Raw genomic sequence first — 17,178 nt, 5'->3', positions numbered from 1 at the left:
TCTCACACACATACTGCTATACTCACGCACACACACTGCTATAAACTCTCCCCTACACTATCATACTCTCTCACACACACTACTATACTCCCACGGACACACCCTACTATAGTCTCTCACTCACACGAGTATACTCTCTCACGCACACCACTATTCTTTCTCACAAACCATTAAAATTGCTTTTACTGTCGGGGCTATTCGCACTTGTGTAATGACCACTTTACATATCTGTGTTATTTTGCTTTGGGTATATCGGGTAACCATGGCTATGCACACTGATCTGTGTACAAGCCTATCACTAAATGGGTATGCAACGTGTCTTCCAGTTACACCGAACTAACTTCCTGTTTAATACTGCACATTATAAGTGTCCATGTATGAGATTATACTAGTATGTGTGAGAGAGTACAGTGGTGTGTATACAAGATTATATTCGTACATGTGAGAGAGTAAACAAGTATATGTGTGACAATCCATACATAGTTGTGTATAAGAGTATATTAATAGTTGTGAGAGTATAGTAGTGTGTGTAAAAGATTACAGTAATGTGAATGAGAGTTTAGTAGTATGTACGACATTGTATAACGTTTGCGCATGGGTATGACTGCGTTTGTATGAGATTATAGTTTTGCATGAGTGAGAGTATGATGTTAAATGTGAGAGCAAGTATGATTTACTTCCCAAACGGCTTCTCATAAAGTCTCAATTCTTCGCAGATGCACATGTGACCTGCCTGCACGCAACCATCCGGCGGTGTCGAGGATTTAATCCGTTTTTCAGGGGCTGTTTCTAAATTGATGGCTTACTTCTGCAGGTAAGGGGAAACAGTCTAAACTGTACTTCTTAATAAGCCATGATGAGCACTGAAGCAGAAATAAGCCCAAGACCTAAATTCACACCCAGCATTTTCTCTAACTCCTTCAGTGTCCCGTAGCAAATGTGCATTTGGGGATTAAATTTGGCCTCCCACTGGTGATAGAAATTTCAAATGGTGCAGAAGGTAATGCTGTTGGACAAAAAGACTGTAAACCATTCATCCCACTGAGTGGCTGAAAGAAAAACAATTGATTGATAATATGCGGTGACCTTTAGTGAACTGAATATGTTTGAATTGCCCCAAAGATTCTGAAATTAAAAGCGAAAAAAAAAATAATAATACAGAGGGAATACAGAAAAAGTAAAACAGTTAAAAATAGTTTTCACTTAATAAAAAATAATGGGAACAATTAGTAAGAGATGGCCTTGGTTTGTAATTGAATAATTGTCATTGGTCCATAAATTAAATAAAAATAAAATAAAAAGATTAAATTGTAATTATTGCTTTACAATTGGGGGTGGGGAAATAAAACAGGGATGAGCTTGAATATTTTACATGTTTAATGTTTATGTAGGGCAGCACGGCGGCGCAGTGGTTAGCGCTTGTGCGGCACAGTTCATGTCATGGGAACCTGTCGTGGGTTCAAATCCAGCTCCAGACATCCTGTGCGGAGTTTGTATGTTCTCCCCGTGCTTGCATGGGTTTCCTCCGGGCACTCCGGTTTCCTCCCACGTTCCAAAAACATGCATTTCAGGTGAATTGGCTGGTCCAAATTGTCCCTAGGTGTGAATGAGTTGTCTGTCCCTGTGTGCCCTGCGATTGGCTGGCAACCAGTTCAGGGTGTCCCCTGCCCACTGCCCGGAGATGGCTGGGATGGGCTCCAGCCCCCCCCCGCGACCCATATGAGGATAAGCGGTACGGATGATGAGATGAGATGAGATGTTTATGTAAATACTGATGCTTTTATACAGCAGAGTGGCAGTTCATTGGCTGAAAAGTGTTTGGCAAATGCATTTTGATTTGAGTGTATTTTTTAAATGAGAGTAGTCAATCAGAATTGAAATTGTAGTAGAAAAACAAACAAATAGTGCGATGCCAGCTTTTATTAAAAAAAAAGGAAAACTGCATCAATAGATTTGCTAAAAACATAATAAAAAAACAAACGTGTTAACCCTTTAAAAATTAATAGTTGGGATCATTTAATTGGTTAAAAAAATAACAATTACAAGACAGAAGTGAAACGCCATGTACAAATATATTTCATATTCTTAGTAGTTTTCATAAACACTAACTGTTATTTGTTTAAGGGACTTTTTGGTAAGTTTGATAAGCAAATTACCTGTAATTTACTTTCTAACCAGTAAATATTCAAATATGCAAATTTAAATGTGAAATGGTACATATTTTTGATTGTATAGTAAAATATTAGTGATAACACATTTAAATTTTGTTAAAATTTGTGTTTTTCAGGATTCATAAAAAATCACCTAATTGTATGAATGTACCTTTTTTGGATAAGGAAAAAAGTAAGCCCAAACTGCATGAATAATTCAAAGATGGTGAGAATCAGACAAAATGTGGTAGAAAAAGCAAGCTACAAAAGCGATATGAATAAAATGTAAAGGAATAAACTATGATAAAAGAAGGGATTAGTAAATATCACAGAATATCACATACGTAAAGGATTCAACCTTCGCACAACAAATCTTATAATAGCAAAAAAAAGGTGCAATGAGCACAAGCTTACCCTCTCTAAGGCAAACGTTCTAACTGCGTATTCAGCCAGCGTCTCCGTTTTCAGAAGAGTGATTTTGATGTCGCCGTACATCTCGCTGTCGTCGGGCCAATATTTACAGCATTTCACCTGGGCATGAAAAATAGGAAACTGTCAAGCTTTTTGTTTGACATTGAAAGTAAACTGCAGAGGACATTTTGCCTGCAAAACCTTGTTACCTCATTTGGTACCATAAGGTATAATTACATTTTGTAGAAGCTTTGTGCCCGAGTGCCGAAACGTAAAAAAAATGTTTTTGTTTGTTTCATTAAAAAAAAAAAAATCATAATAAAAAAGGTTTGGTGCCACTCATCAGTAAGTATTAAGCCTCTGGGAATGATTTCAGTAGGATAAACTGTCAGTAGGTGGCAGGAGTGGCTTTGATCAGATCTATGTCCACACATTGAGGAAACCTCCACTTACTAGTCTTAATTCCTGTACCCGGCAATTAAAGTGGCCCTATATAAAGAGTTTGGGCGTAATAGAGCATTGTGGATATGGTATATATGGAAAAATACAGACACTTAACGCTTCGAGCTTTTTTCTTTCTAAAAAAAAGACGAAGTCTCTTTGTCGTCTTTCGGCAAAGAGGGGTGACGTTTCATGGCCTTCCGCAGTAACACAATCACCATGGTGAACAAAATCATGTGATCATGTTACTGGGAACACCGGGTGCTAAAAAGTTCTTGCAAAGTTCATGCATCTTTTTAGTGTTCTTGCAAAAAAAATAATAATGTTTTTTTGCAAGCAGGGGCCCTTGTGTTGTGTATAGAAAGCATTGTTTAGATATATGTGGGTATCACAAAATGCTAAAAAAACAAAATTAAAAAAAAACCCACTGAAGTTCAGCTTATATTAGAACCTTTGGAAAAAGCTTGGCAATGTTCAACTGTTGTTAACTAAACAATGGTTAAAGCTAAAAACATTTTTTTTTCTAATAAAAGATGAGGGTTCAAGCTTTCTTTTGTTATGCCTGTATAGCTACGGAACAAAATATTCGGTAGACTTTCAAAAACAAGTCACTATGGCAAAAAAAATGGCTAGCACAACCGGCATTGAATGAGTTAACTGGCAACAGCCTTATGTCATGGCCGTTGCACCCACATTCAGAATTCCATTGTGCTTTTGACCTCCTTCAAGGCCATGAAGAGTTTCTTTACTTAATTTTATTTTTTGGGGGGGAGTGAGGAATCTGTTCTGAGATGTGTGTGCATGGTCATTGAATAATCATCCGCAAACAAATAAATAGATAAGGTATAATATGGCATCACCTTCAACTCATCCACTGCTTATTTGTTGGCTGTGTTCCCAAATGGAAAAGCAAATTGCGTGTGAGGGTCAAGTTCCAAAATGGTGTGATTTTAAACATCCGGTGCAGTAATGACATGATTGGATAAAAATGGATCTACTTATGGTGAAACAGGACATTCTTTACTGCATGGGAGAACAATAGAACAAACCTTGTTACCCAAACTAGTAAGGTAGGACATATATCATTTGTTCATGCTACATCATAGGACATTTGAGGAGTAATACCAAAGAACAGAAATACCGCTTGTCATTTCTTACTGAAATATGTGAAGGTGTGTGTTTTTATTGCCATTTTTCAGACATGATTAAATATTACATTCTACTGAAGTCCGTAAAAGGGACACTCTGTAATATATCATCGCTATATGTCGCTGTATTGTGTAGTGCAATCGAGACTCAAATTAGTTACCCGCCTTTCCTTGATGCCAACTCCAAAAAAAATCCATTAAGAGAGAAGGTTTCATTTACATATATGTATTTAGTTTACAGAAAAAGGTCAAGTTCTCTGTCGCAAGATTAGCTTAACGCAAAAGAAGGAGGGCGCAAGCGAAAAAATATTTAAAAAACATATAGTAAACATGAAAAATCCTCATGTTCTTAATTAAAAAAATCTTTGCAGATGACAATGTTCATTTTAAATATTATTTTTCTCATTTCAGAGGGACACTGTGTAATATTTGACCACTAGAGGCGCTGTATTGTGTAGTAAAACCGAAAATGAGTGCTACAAAGCACAAAGAAAAATGCTAACGACATGGACTAGGAGTGACCAAACTGCACCTTTTTTCTTCTCATTTTTGCCAAGCCTTTAACAAGCGTTTTGTTTTTTTGGGTACCCTCAGCAGCAAGATGGCGGACTATCATGTCAACTCCTTCCAAATTAGCCTCATTGTATGTAAAATAAATGAGATTTCTTGAACTACGAGTATTCAACAAAAAGTGCATGTTTATGCAACAGTCAATGTAAGTTTGCTGATTATTTAAATCACTATTGTTTTTTCAAATATTTTTTTTTAACAGTAGGATGTGTTGATAACAATTTCCCTTTAAACATCACATCCATAAATTTACATCAGATTTGATGAAAAAAGTTAGATTTACAAAATTTAACATCAAAGAGACAAATTAACCTGGCAATTTATTGAAATGGGGAGCACCAATTTGCACAATTTGAGTATTTTTTTTCAATATATTGAATTAAATCACTCAACTTCACAGGGAAGTAGAATAAAACTAAAACCAATATACAGTAATACAAACAATATGTTTGGTTGGTTGGATCCCTTAACCACTAGGGTCGTAAGGGCACCATTTCCTGTGGTTTGTCTTTGGCAAGTATAGCCTGGTGGCGCACATCCTTCACCAAGACACATATGTTTCCACCCGGTCATAGCAAAAAAGAATATAATGTGGAAAGTATCAATTAGCATTCTGTTGGTTTTATCAGACTTCTTTGTGTGAAGTTTGTTTAATCTAAATTAAAAAAACATTTGGTGGGTTTATAAAACATTTAGGTTTGTGTCAAGGCCACAAGTGTAAGCTATTAAACACTTTTGGAATTATGTTTTCAATGGGGCTGACATAATACAAATTAAGCATTGTCTATACAGTTTAAAGGAACACTATACAATGTTAGACCACTAGATGTCACTGTGTTGTGTAGTGCAACTGAAAAATAGTGTTACAAAGTACAAGGAAGAATAGAAACTACAGGGACATATAGTGAATAGAATGCTCAATATTTGTCCTCATTTCTTGCCCAGCCTATCACAAGGTTTTGGGGGTACCCGTAGCAGAAAGATAAGCATGTCAATCATGTCAGGTCCCCTTAGGTGAGCCTCATGTTATGTAAAGGAATTTGTCAACCTTTGAGTATTTGTATAAAAATTCTAGTTCATATGATAGTTCATGTACATGTAGCTTTTCTTATTATTCAAAGCAATATTTTTTTAATGAATGAAGTTCTTTATTCACCACAAGAAGGTGCTACATAATAATAATAATAATAATAATAATTTCCTTGTATTGTCATTCTGTGTAACAATGTACACAGAACGAAATGTCGATTGCACCTGACCCGTTGTAGCGAGCCGATGCAGCCGCAGCCAACAGAGGGCGCCGCCGACCACTTTTTAAGTCTTAGGAATGACTCGGCCGGGGCGCGAACCCCGACCTCCCAGTCTCAAAGCGGGCATAACACACAATCACCCTTTAAATTACAAAAGACACATTTTTGTCTTTTTGTTTTTTTCTCTTACCCTTCCAACTTCCACCAGTTTTGTGATCATGACGATGCTGTAGCAATTTTCCTGCCACACCATCCTCCAAAAATCGTACAGCGTCTCCTGCTTTGGTCCTGGTGAGCAAAGGCATGGAAAAAAGAGAGCATCAACCACCTGTCATCTGTTGCAATGAGACCTTCTGTATTATTAGGACCTTTGTGTCCTTCCTCTGATGGCTCCATCTCACTCAATTGTTCATTTCATAAAGCCATGTAAGAGACTTTCCAGCAGAAAAAAAGAAGTGACATGTGACAGAACTGCAGCAGATGATGATGATGATGACAGCCCAGAGGACCATCAATCATCCACGAGACGTTTAAAGGAGCGAGGAGTACCTTTTAAACAAGAAACGGGCGCGACAGCGTGCCCATTGGCATCTTTCTTCCTCTACTCCCAGTCTGTGAAAGAGCGATATGAGTGACGGGAGCTACCGAGGAGATGACACGCTTCTTCACAATTTGGAGTCAGTGGAGCGTAATTTGGAGTTGACGGCAAATGGTAATGGATGAGCCCCAATATTCTCTTGGTGTCTAGCAAGGCTCTACTATGCTGCGGAGACTAGCAATACTGTGGTACCTATTCATACAAGCACCTCTAGACAAGAAAATGTTTGATATACGAGCTTATTTGGATCTTGCTCAGGGTACGAAGGTAAATCCAAGCTATGAGTAGTACCAGAGGCTACTACTTGAGACCACTCAAGACGAGGCCAGCAACGATTTGTCGACGTTGACAAAAATCGATTATAGAAACACGTTCTGTCAACAGACTGAGGCCTCTCTACATCAATAAAATCTCTGCTATAAGTTGAGCATGCGCAATTGTGTTTCTGTCTTGAGCGATAACAAATATACGGAAATTACGGCATAAACAAATTGGAGCACTTAAGCCTGGTTACTGAAAACAAAGAGCCAACTTGCACTGTTTGCAAAGCAAACCTTGCGTATAATAACAGTTGTACAGTGACCTACAAACGTTTAAAGAGAACAGTTGGACAGTTGAACGAAACAGAGTCTGACTCGCCTCTGGTAAAATTCAAGTAACGTTCAAAAGCCAGTACAGTTTTGATTCCATACGTTGTATATTTTATATGTGTACATTTTGCTATAAAAGAGCGCTTGAGCGTTATGCCAAACTGCCTGGCCAATCTCCTTTTGTGGCATTTTGCTAGCCATGTGTTCTAGAAAAGGAAACGGTCTGGTGTTTTTTGAGAGAAAAAGGAGAATGAATTCAATTGAAACAAAGCAGGAAATGATACACAATCATAGTGAGTGACCTAACTAAGGCATATGATCAATCATCTACTTTTTGTACGCTATTGAAAAACTAAAAGGTGTCATCAAGGTTATAAAAACAACCAGGGGCGTGACTGTTATTTCAAAATTACAAACCATTATTATTGACGAGATGACAAGACTTGTTATTGTGGAAACGCGGCAAGGAGTTAGTGGGAGAGAGCAACATGGAGAAGAATGGTTTTCAAACCCAGCTGGTTTGACAAAATTCTAGAGGAGAACTGGCTCTGTGGCATGAGGAAGCAGTAGTGGCTGCAGTTGACAAAGCCACAGTTTGTGCAGCACTACACTTCATTAAAATAAAAACATTAAAAACCGTGCTGTTAAAATGTTTGCGTGTAAATTTATTTGAATTTACAGTAACTTAAATTTTAAGTGTACAGTATAGTGTTCATTAACAGTCTCAGAAGCTATGTCACTGAGTAGTTTTTACAGAAAGATATTCCCCTATTTCAGGTCAGAACAAAATTCCATTTTAACACAATGTCTTGCAGACATTTAGAGGGGTCGACTTAAACATGACACATGCAGAAAAAGTTGACTCAGCACATTCGGTTTTGATGACTCAGCATTTTGTCTAGAAAGACATCCCACTCTCCCAGAACACAACAACTTTAAATACCACTACCATATTTTACAGAAAGTCAGGTAGGTTACCCCAGATGTGAAAACTTGATTGGCATTTTTGGTTTTGTTCACTCGGCAGCTTTCACGGAAAGACATTCTACTCTTGCAGGCCAGTTATCTTTTGTGTTTCCCTTGAATTCTTTGAATTTTTAGGTGAATCTTTTCCAAACAATATAACATGCATTTCAGGTGAATTGGCCGGTCCAAATTGTCCCTAGGTGTGAATGGGCGAATGAGTTGTCTGTCCCTGTGTGCCCCGTGATTGGCTGGCAACCAGTTCAGGGTGTCCCCTGCCCACTGCCCGGAGATGGCTGGGATGGGCTCCAGCCCCCCCGCGACCCTAATGAGGATAAGCGGTACGGCTAATGAGATGAGATGAGATATGTGTAGACAATTACATACTTGGGCAGTTTCAGGACTTTGGCCTACATTTTGGCCCAATTTCGTTGTCACAATATGTTAACCCATTTTGTAATAATGACAATAAAGGTATATTCTATTCTATTCTATTTTATTCTACACCTGGACGCACTATTACTATTTTCTATTCTCATGTACTAAGGACCCTGCTAAAAAGGGAAATGGCACCCAAAAATGGTTTAATGTCACAACGTGGCTAATACTCTTAATATTAATGCGCAGCCATTTCAGTTTATCGTATTACTGTATATTTTAGGTTCAATTACTATTTAAATGTGTTTTTAGTGATCAGTACGATGTGATTTCTAGCTGTTTAGTCTTAACTTTGGACGATTTGCGGAGGTCTGGAACAGGCCAATTAGTTTGTAATTATTTCATATCAGGAAAATTCACTCATTACACGGGCAATTTGAGCTACGAGCACAATCCTTGAACACATAAAGCGCAGATGAAAAGGCACCATTGTATTCAACCAGAGTTTCCTCTCATTAATTAAGCGAGCCCCTCACAATCCAGGCAGTTATATTTCTGGATAGGCCTGTTGACTCGCTACATAATCCTCATTTTATTACATCCCGGCTTGTCATCGACACCCACCAAGACTGGCACTCACCCTGAGAGGCGATGAAGTGGTTGGATCGATGGTAGCCCTGAAACAGAAAAAAAAGAGAGATGACGTGCTGAGTAAGCCATCTGTCTTGCACACAGCTGTGCGTCTCATGCTTTTCCTGCTCATCATTTTACACACATCCCTGACGGGGCTTCCTTTCGTTTTTTACGGCTTTCTGCCCCAATGCTGACTCATGACTTTGCACTGGTAACCTCTATGAAAAGCAATGTTCGCTTAAGAAAAAAAAACAGCGATGAATCTGTCAAAATGTGATTTCTTCAGCAAGGTTCACTCAGAGTGAGGTCAATCTAGAGAAATAAACAATACCCAGATCGTAAATAAGGAAAGAAAAAAATAGGATGGGGACTGTTCAGTGGTTGAATTCTCATTTAAAAATCTCAAGGGAATTAACGCATTACTAAATTATAGTTGTCTGAAAATAAGCGTATTGACTCATTCATTTTTGGCCCAGTGTAAATGGATTTTGGACGCCTAAAGCAGTTTAATAGCTGAATCTTTAAGCCTTCTAAAAATAACAAAGAGACGTCAAAACTGCTGGAAAATGCAGGCTTTTCAATTGACAAGGTAAACAGTAAGATGCATATCTTGGTTTCCCAATGACTATTCACATACAATTACCATATTTTACACAATGTAAGGTGCACCAAATAATAAGCCGGATCCCCCCCCCCCATATATATATATATATATATATATATATATATATATATATATATACTGGACTGTCTCAGAAAATTAGAATATTGTGATAAAGTTCTTTATTTTCTGTAATGCAATAAAAAAAACAAAAATGTCATACATTCTGGATTCATTACACATCAACTGAACTATTTCAAGCCTTTTATTATTTGAATATTGCTGAATTTGGCTTACAGCTTAAGAAAACTCAAAAATCCTATCTCAAAATATTAGAATATCATGAAAAAGTATACAAGTAGGCTATTCAACTAATCACCTGAATCATCTAATTAACTCGAAACACCTTGCGAGGGTTTCCTGAGCCTTAAAAACACTCAGCTTGGTTCAGTAAACTAAATCACAAGTATGGGGAAGACTGCTGATCTGTCTGCTGTCCAGAGGACCATCATTGATACCCTCCATCAGGAGGGTAAGACACAAAAAGAAATTTCTCAAAGAGCAGGCTGTTCACAGAGTGCAGTTTCAAAGCATATCCACAAAAAGTCTGTTGGAAGGGAAAAATGTGGCCGGAAACGCTGCACAAGCAAGAGAGATGACCGCAGCCTTAACAACATTGTGAAGAAGAGCCGCTTCCAGAATTTGGGGGAGCTTCAAAGACAGTGGGCTGAAGCTGGAGTCCAGGTATCAAAAGCCACAGTTCACAGACGTGTCCGGGAAATGGGCTACAATAGCCGTATTCCCATGGTCAAGCCACTTCTGAACTCAAGACAACGGAAGAAGCGTCTGACTTGGGCTATGGAGAAGAAGCACTGGACAGTTGCAGAGTGGTCCAAAGTCCTCTTTTCAGACAAAAGCAAGTTTTGCATTTCATTTGGAAGTCAAGGCGCCAGAGTCTGGAGAAAGGCTGGAGAAGAGCAAAATCCAAGTTGCTTGAAATCCAGAGTGAAGTTCCCACAGTCAGCAATGGTTTGGGGAGCCATGTCAGCTGCTGGTGTTGGTCCACTGTGTTTCATCAAGTCCAGAGTAAATGCAACTGTGTACCAAGAGATTTTAGAGCACTACATGCTTCCATCTGCTGAAAAGCTCTATGGAGATGAGTATTTCATTTTCCAGCATGATCTGGCACCTGCCCACAGTGCCAAAACCACCAGTAACTGGTGCACTGACCATGGCATCACTGTCCTTGATTGGCCTGCTAATTCCCCTGACCTGAACCCCATTGAGAATTTGTGGGGTATAGTTAAGAAGAAGATGAAAGACACCAGACCTACAAATGCAAATGAGCTGAAGGCCGCTATCGAAGCATCCTGGGCATTAATAACACCTCAGCAATGCCACAGGCTGATTGCCTCCATGCCACGCCGGATTGATGCAGTAATCCGTGCAAAAGGATTCCCAACCAAGTACTGAGTGCATCAATGGACATTTTCAAATGTTTGATTTAGTTTTGCTGTTATAAAATTATTTTTTTACTTGGTCTGAGGAAGTATTCTAATATTTTGAGATAGGATTTTTGAGTTTTTTTCAGCTGTTAGCCAAAATCAGCAATATTCAAATAATAAAAGGCTTGAAATAGTTCAGTTGATGTGTAATGAATCCAGAATGTATGACATTTTTGTTTTTTTAATTGCATTACAGAAAATAAAGAACTTTATCACAATATTCTAATTTTCTGAGACAGTCCAGTATATATATATATATATATATATATATATATATATATATATATATATATATATATATATATACTGTATATATATTTGGCACACTGGACTTTAAGGCGCATGGATTTAAAATTACTGTACTGTAAGGGTTGCACAAAAAACAGAAACATGACTAAAAATACCGTGACAACAATATATGACCTAATTCCTTTTCATGGATCACCAGTATCCAAAGATGTCTAGTGGATGGGAACCGGTGCAATCCACACCGTGATCTGGGTTCGATTCCAATTGCATTCAAAGTTATGCAAATGTGAACAACCATTCATATCCTTAGTGGCTTGGTGGTTAAGAATCGATGCCATCTCCATTGCCATCTAGTTCAATCCCTGTTACCACCATTGCTATGCAATTGTGGTCAGTGATCAAATGTATTGATTGACAAATAATTGCACAAAAATGGTGAGGCATTTCCAATTTCCCTCTTATACAATATGCATCAGTTTATAAGGCGCCTTATAGTCTGGAAAATACGGTACTATGCGAAAGTAATTCAAACAGCCTGGTACAATTCACTGCAGTACAATAATACATTCAGTTACAGAAAAATCAACCCATTTCTATCCATTTGAGGAGGCAGTAAAATATCGGTAGCTAAAAAAGTCATCATAACTAAAATACCTAATCATAGCTCAGGTCACTTGATCCTGAAAAACAGTGATGTAATTTTTAGTACGCTAAATGGCCGCTAACTGGCAATTTCGAAGTATACAATACAGTATTTACATTGTGGTACTCGCGGTATGGATACTTTCCTGTTGTCTAACATTACAACTTACTGGTTACTTTGTGCACTTTAAATTAAAATATCTGCTCTTCATTATTTAGGTTCTCAGTTTTCACTTACAAGTTATATTCCAGATGTACCTTGTCTTGTTTATCAACAAAGTGCTGCATCAGAATTAGGAAAAACAATGGTTCGAATAATAAATTAAAATGGTCTTAGTTTAAAAAAAAATGCAAGCATCATGAATCACAAATGAAAAATAAATTGTGCAGGATTGTACACACAGCCCAAATTCATAGCATACAATTTTAGGTTAAAGATTAGAATTTAATTGTGATTTTATTTCAGCTTCTCACGAATTTTAAAATGATAAGAATCAATGGAATATCATCCATGCGCAGAACATCACTGTGTCTAAAACTTAACAAACCACACATAAAGAAATACATCCACTCTATATTTAAATATAACCATGCTTCATTTTTTGTAACATAAGCTAATGCAAGATACTGGATAACTTGTTTGCTAAAGGTCAATTAAAATCTTGCGTAAGCATTCTGGCAGCGCGGTTCTTTCCTTTAATGTGTATTAGCACACAAATGCTTTTGAAAAACATACTCACAGCCAAATAACACCATTTTAATTTGTACCACTATGTGAAAAAAATACTTTATTAGTTATAATTTGAGCAGAAATTCTGCTCTATTTGTGTGCTCACCATGCATACACAACATTACAGTAGCGTTTAACTGTTAAATTAAAAGAGATTCTAAGGATTTTGGAAGTTTGTTACTCTATGCTGATATCTCCTGGCTTAAAGTTATGATTGCAGCCTAAATTAGCTCGTTCATGATGCGCCTGCGAGCATGTTCATTTCTTAGATCCGCTCGAATAATCACTTCTTTTCAATCATTTTAGGGATTTAGGTTGCCGTTTAGACTGTACTAAAAGCAGACATTTTCTTACTTTTCCCATTTTCATGCTTCACTGACAAATAAAATAAAATAAAATAAAGTGGGGCCAGGCATGACGTCAACTTCCAGGCAACATTCCTCGACCCTATTGTGTTCCGCCCCGCACAGCTCTGATAAAATTAAGCTATAAACAGATAAAGGCAATGGAAAATAAAGCATAAGGGCTCTTTGAACTCAGTTAGACTTTGTTAACACCTACTTAATTGAGAAAATATCTAACTCTACATTTTTAAAGACACACTTTTAATCAAGATTTTCATTTTGATCTTAAATATTTGTAATTTTTAAGACTTTTCCAGCTCTAACTTTTAACACGCTACAACCAGCCAAGTTCCTATTTCTACCATGCATTCTTTGCTTTGCGTCACAAATATACTGTCTTCAAACAGAATCTTACGTCGCTTACCCAAATAACTACACACATACACAATTGTTGTTCAAATATATATAGAATTTATAAACACAGAGAGAGAGATAGAGATAGAGACAGAGAGAAATAAAATCTTGGATCCTTTATACCAAAGGCCTGTGGCAGCTTATGGTATAAAGATGGCTGACCAGCGTATAGGGTAGAGGATGCGGTGAACATGGATTAACAATGAAGTCACCTTCACAGTCTTGAGAGGAAAAAACATGACAAAACATCACCTGGGGGAGTTTAATGCGTGGACACAGGGAATGAGCAAGCGTCCTCCTGAAGAGAAGCGTCTGTTTATCTAACCTTGCAAGCGCCGAACCATTTTCGCCCGCTACTGCCATCTCGCCTAAAACGTTGAGCCCGTCCGTGTTTGTTTGATGATTCCGATCACCGGGGATATGTCGAAAATGCATATGGATGATCAGGCCCGGCCGTCCACGTTTTCTCTCGCCCTTGCCAGCCTATCGGAACACCCTACCACCCTCCGCTAACACCGTCACCATGGCAACTAAAACTCCTTCACGGGGCCACTTAGGTGGACTAACAAAGGCGTCGGGAATGGCCCTCGCTTCTGGGAGGACATGTGTACTTATGCTCATTTCAAACCATTACGGGTTTTTATTCCGTCTTTTTTCATGTCTAATAAATGCAATCCTGACACTGAGCATTTGTGGATAGTGGATTGCGGAAACAGGAGTGGGTGGGGGTGGGGGTGGACGAGAGAAGGAGAAATCAAGCGATGGCAGGCAGAAGAACAAGCGGTGAAGTACTTACTTCCCTGTTAATCCGAATCTACAGGGGTGCAAGGTTGAGGAAATGGGGAGGGGAGTAGAAAAAGAAGACATATATGCTAGTTAATGAAAGAAGCTTTTTTGAAGACAGCTTGCTTTACACACAGGTGGGGAAGTGTGTGTATACGTGGGCTGAATCGTGAGCGGATTTTATGTTTCGTGCAAACTTGTCATCTGAACGAGAATGGAATCGGCACGTCAAATGACAATTCCTACAGCTCTATACCACATAATCCTCAAATGTGTTCGCATGAAATTGCATTTCTCGCTGTGGTGGTAAATGGAAAAACAATGTAGCAAAGGAATATCAATGTTGGAAATAAAGGTGATTTTGAGGATGTAATTTGAACCAAGGCACCCCCTTATATTTTAATGCACAATGTTTTATTATTTCAGGTCTTTGCTTAAGGGACATTCTCTATTATTTGGCACCTCCTAATAACTTCATTATAATAAAAAAAATAGTATTGATTTAAATCAGAAGATAAAATTAATGACTTATCATATAATTATCTATTATGTATATTATCTTGAATACTTGTAGGTCGAGACATTTAGATGTATTTTACATCCCATCATGCTCAACTCTGAAATGATTTTCCGCCATCTCGGGGAACCTTGTCACTTTGAGTATTTGTAGTTTGTAGTGCTCTGTCACACTCATTTTGGGCAGAAGTACACAATACAGCGACACCCAGAGTTGCTTTAACATATATTAATAAAAAACACCTAAACTGAAAGGCTATCATGCCCTCAAAAAACTAGCTAATTTCAAGCAAATTCAGCAAGTCATCAATTTTTCCGTTCCTACGCTAGTGTGACTAATGCTTATTTCAACGCATGTGGGTTTTACCATTTAAATTGGAATATACATCAAACAATACAAGTACATCAGACTGTAGTATAGTGTGTCGCACAAAGCCCAGAATACGTTGTTAAGTATGAAAAAAAAGAAGATACATTGTATAAATACAGTTCCTTTTTTGCGGCTAAATTATTACACTGTTAGCTTACAATATTGACTTAGACAAAGCTATTTTTCTGCAAAGAAGAAGGTGCTAGTTTTTGGCAAAGAAGGCAAATGCCTTTGAAGACGAAAAAAGTGATTGTTATTAAAATAGTAAAACAAAAAATAAAGAAAAACAAAACAAACCTAGTTTTCTGTGTGTTCGACGTGCAAATGTAGCACAACCTATGCATGCTCGACAACTGTTTTAGTTTTTCTAACCTCATCATGCTATGTACAAGAAAACATGTGTATGATAATGCTTTAAAGTTCATAGCCACTGATCTCCTAAACCAGTCAAAATAACGAGGGGAGGGTTGAGTATGTTATGAATTGTGGACTTTCTGTTAGGGTCTGGTAACTAACGCCTCCTTCCACCAGAGGGCACCAACCAGGTTTGGAATTGGGTGCAGGTCTGTCCAATCACCACACAACAGTCACTAATTATCCTTACCTGTTAAGACTGACATTTTCGACAGCACACATGTTGTTGGGTCATTTCATTTTCACATTCATTGCTACATCTGATTTGTTTTGTTATTTCCCAGTTTGGAAATTTGTATTAGTAGTTTGGTGAACACTTGTTATTTTGTCACTTTTTGTCCTTGCGATTTCTGTTTACGGTTTGGACTTTATCAGGTTAGATTCTATTTCGAGATGTAATTAGTTTTGTGCCCCCTTGTTTGTTTGATACTTAATTCCTGTGTTGTTGTTTTTTTTTTCAAATAGCATCCTTATTTTGAGCACCAATGCCTCCCTATGCTTCTCGCATTTGGGTCCACCACCATAAACCCCAACAGCATTTGTAATATCAATATGGCTATACCACAGAATGTAACACTCCTATGTGCCTCAAAAAAATTAAAACGGATCACTTCTCAAAAATGCTTTTAAACCTGTTACGTCCACAAATACATACATTAGTGCAGGGGTCGGGAACCTATGGCTCGCGAGCCATATATGGCTCTTTCTATGAGTACCTGTGGCTCGGAGACAAATTTGATTGCATGCTAATTTTCTCCACCTCGTCCAAAACGTAAAATATTAATCCTGTTAAGGTACACACAAAGCCATACCAAAACTGATATCGAAGCTGTGCTTGGCAGAATATATAGGGCACGTTTGTCACTACAATTTACAGTCAAGGTGTCACACGAAAAAAAAAAAAAAAAAAAAAAAACTCGTTCTGGCTGTACATCGCTAAAGAATCCGTTATATAAAACCTCACTATATTATCTGTCTTCAGTGTTCAGATACCTTATGATGAATCCACAGAACACACTGTAAATACGCCAAAACACCGGAAGAGAACTTAAAGTTTTTTGATTGGGTGAGTGGGAGGGATGGGTGGAGCTATGCAAAAAGTGCAAGCACTCCCCCCCATCTCTCGCCCTATGCCGTCTGCACCATAGATAAGCACATCAGGCTCCCTTTTTGCAGAATGTTGTGACGTTTTTACAAAATAACTGCTTACATCTGGTTTTGAAACCAATATGTATGAAAAAAAGGGTCAAAGTGAGTTTAACCGATCTTGAGTAATTGCAAGAAAGACACAAGTTTAAATTGGTATGTTTGTTGATTTTGGGACACGGGCTCTGGCATTATTCTCTTTTCATAATTTTTATCAAATCATCAAAAATAAATGTGCTGAAGACTAAGTTTTTGTCTGGGGCGCGTGTTTAGCATTATAGTAAATTTGTCTCATAATATATGGCTCTTTCCCAAAATAAAATTAATATATT

At 37.9% G+C, this 17,178-nt stretch overlaps 1 protein-coding gene across 3 annotated transcripts in view; it reads right to left on the bottom strand.

Annotated features, from left to right (window-relative positions):
• ptprub (protein tyrosine phosphatase receptor type Ub) overlaps positions 1 to 17,178 on the bottom strand; it is a 298,931-nt gene that overhangs the window by 37,695 nt on the left and 244,058 nt on the right. For 2 of the 3 annotated variants that reach the window (XM_088326610.1, XM_088326612.1), the window contains 4 exons: positions 14,414 to 14,431; positions 9,140 to 9,176; positions 6,161 to 6,258; positions 2,565 to 2,681 (listed from right to left, as the gene is read on the bottom strand). In XM_088326610.1, coding sequence (XP_088182736.1) covers positions 2,565 to 2,681; positions 6,161 to 6,258; positions 9,140 to 9,176; positions 14,414 to 14,431 — 270 coding nt within the window. The remainder of the gene's footprint in view (positions 1 to 2,564; positions 2,682 to 6,160; positions 6,259 to 9,139; positions 9,177 to 14,413; positions 14,432 to 17,178) is intronic. The other variant, XM_088326611.1, reaches the window with a different exon arrangement.

The sequence above is a fragment of the Urocampus carinirostris genome, chromosome 2 (genome assembly GCF_059441175.1).
Source record: "Urocampus carinirostris isolate Australia breed hairy pipefish chromosome 2, RoL_Ucar_1.0, whole genome shotgun sequence".
NCBI classification, from domain to species: Eukaryota; Metazoa; Chordata; class Actinopteri; order Syngnathiformes; family Syngnathidae; genus Urocampus; species Urocampus carinirostris.
Note: the sequence above shows the minus strand (reverse complement) of the source record. Positions and strands in the feature narration are given on the sequence as shown.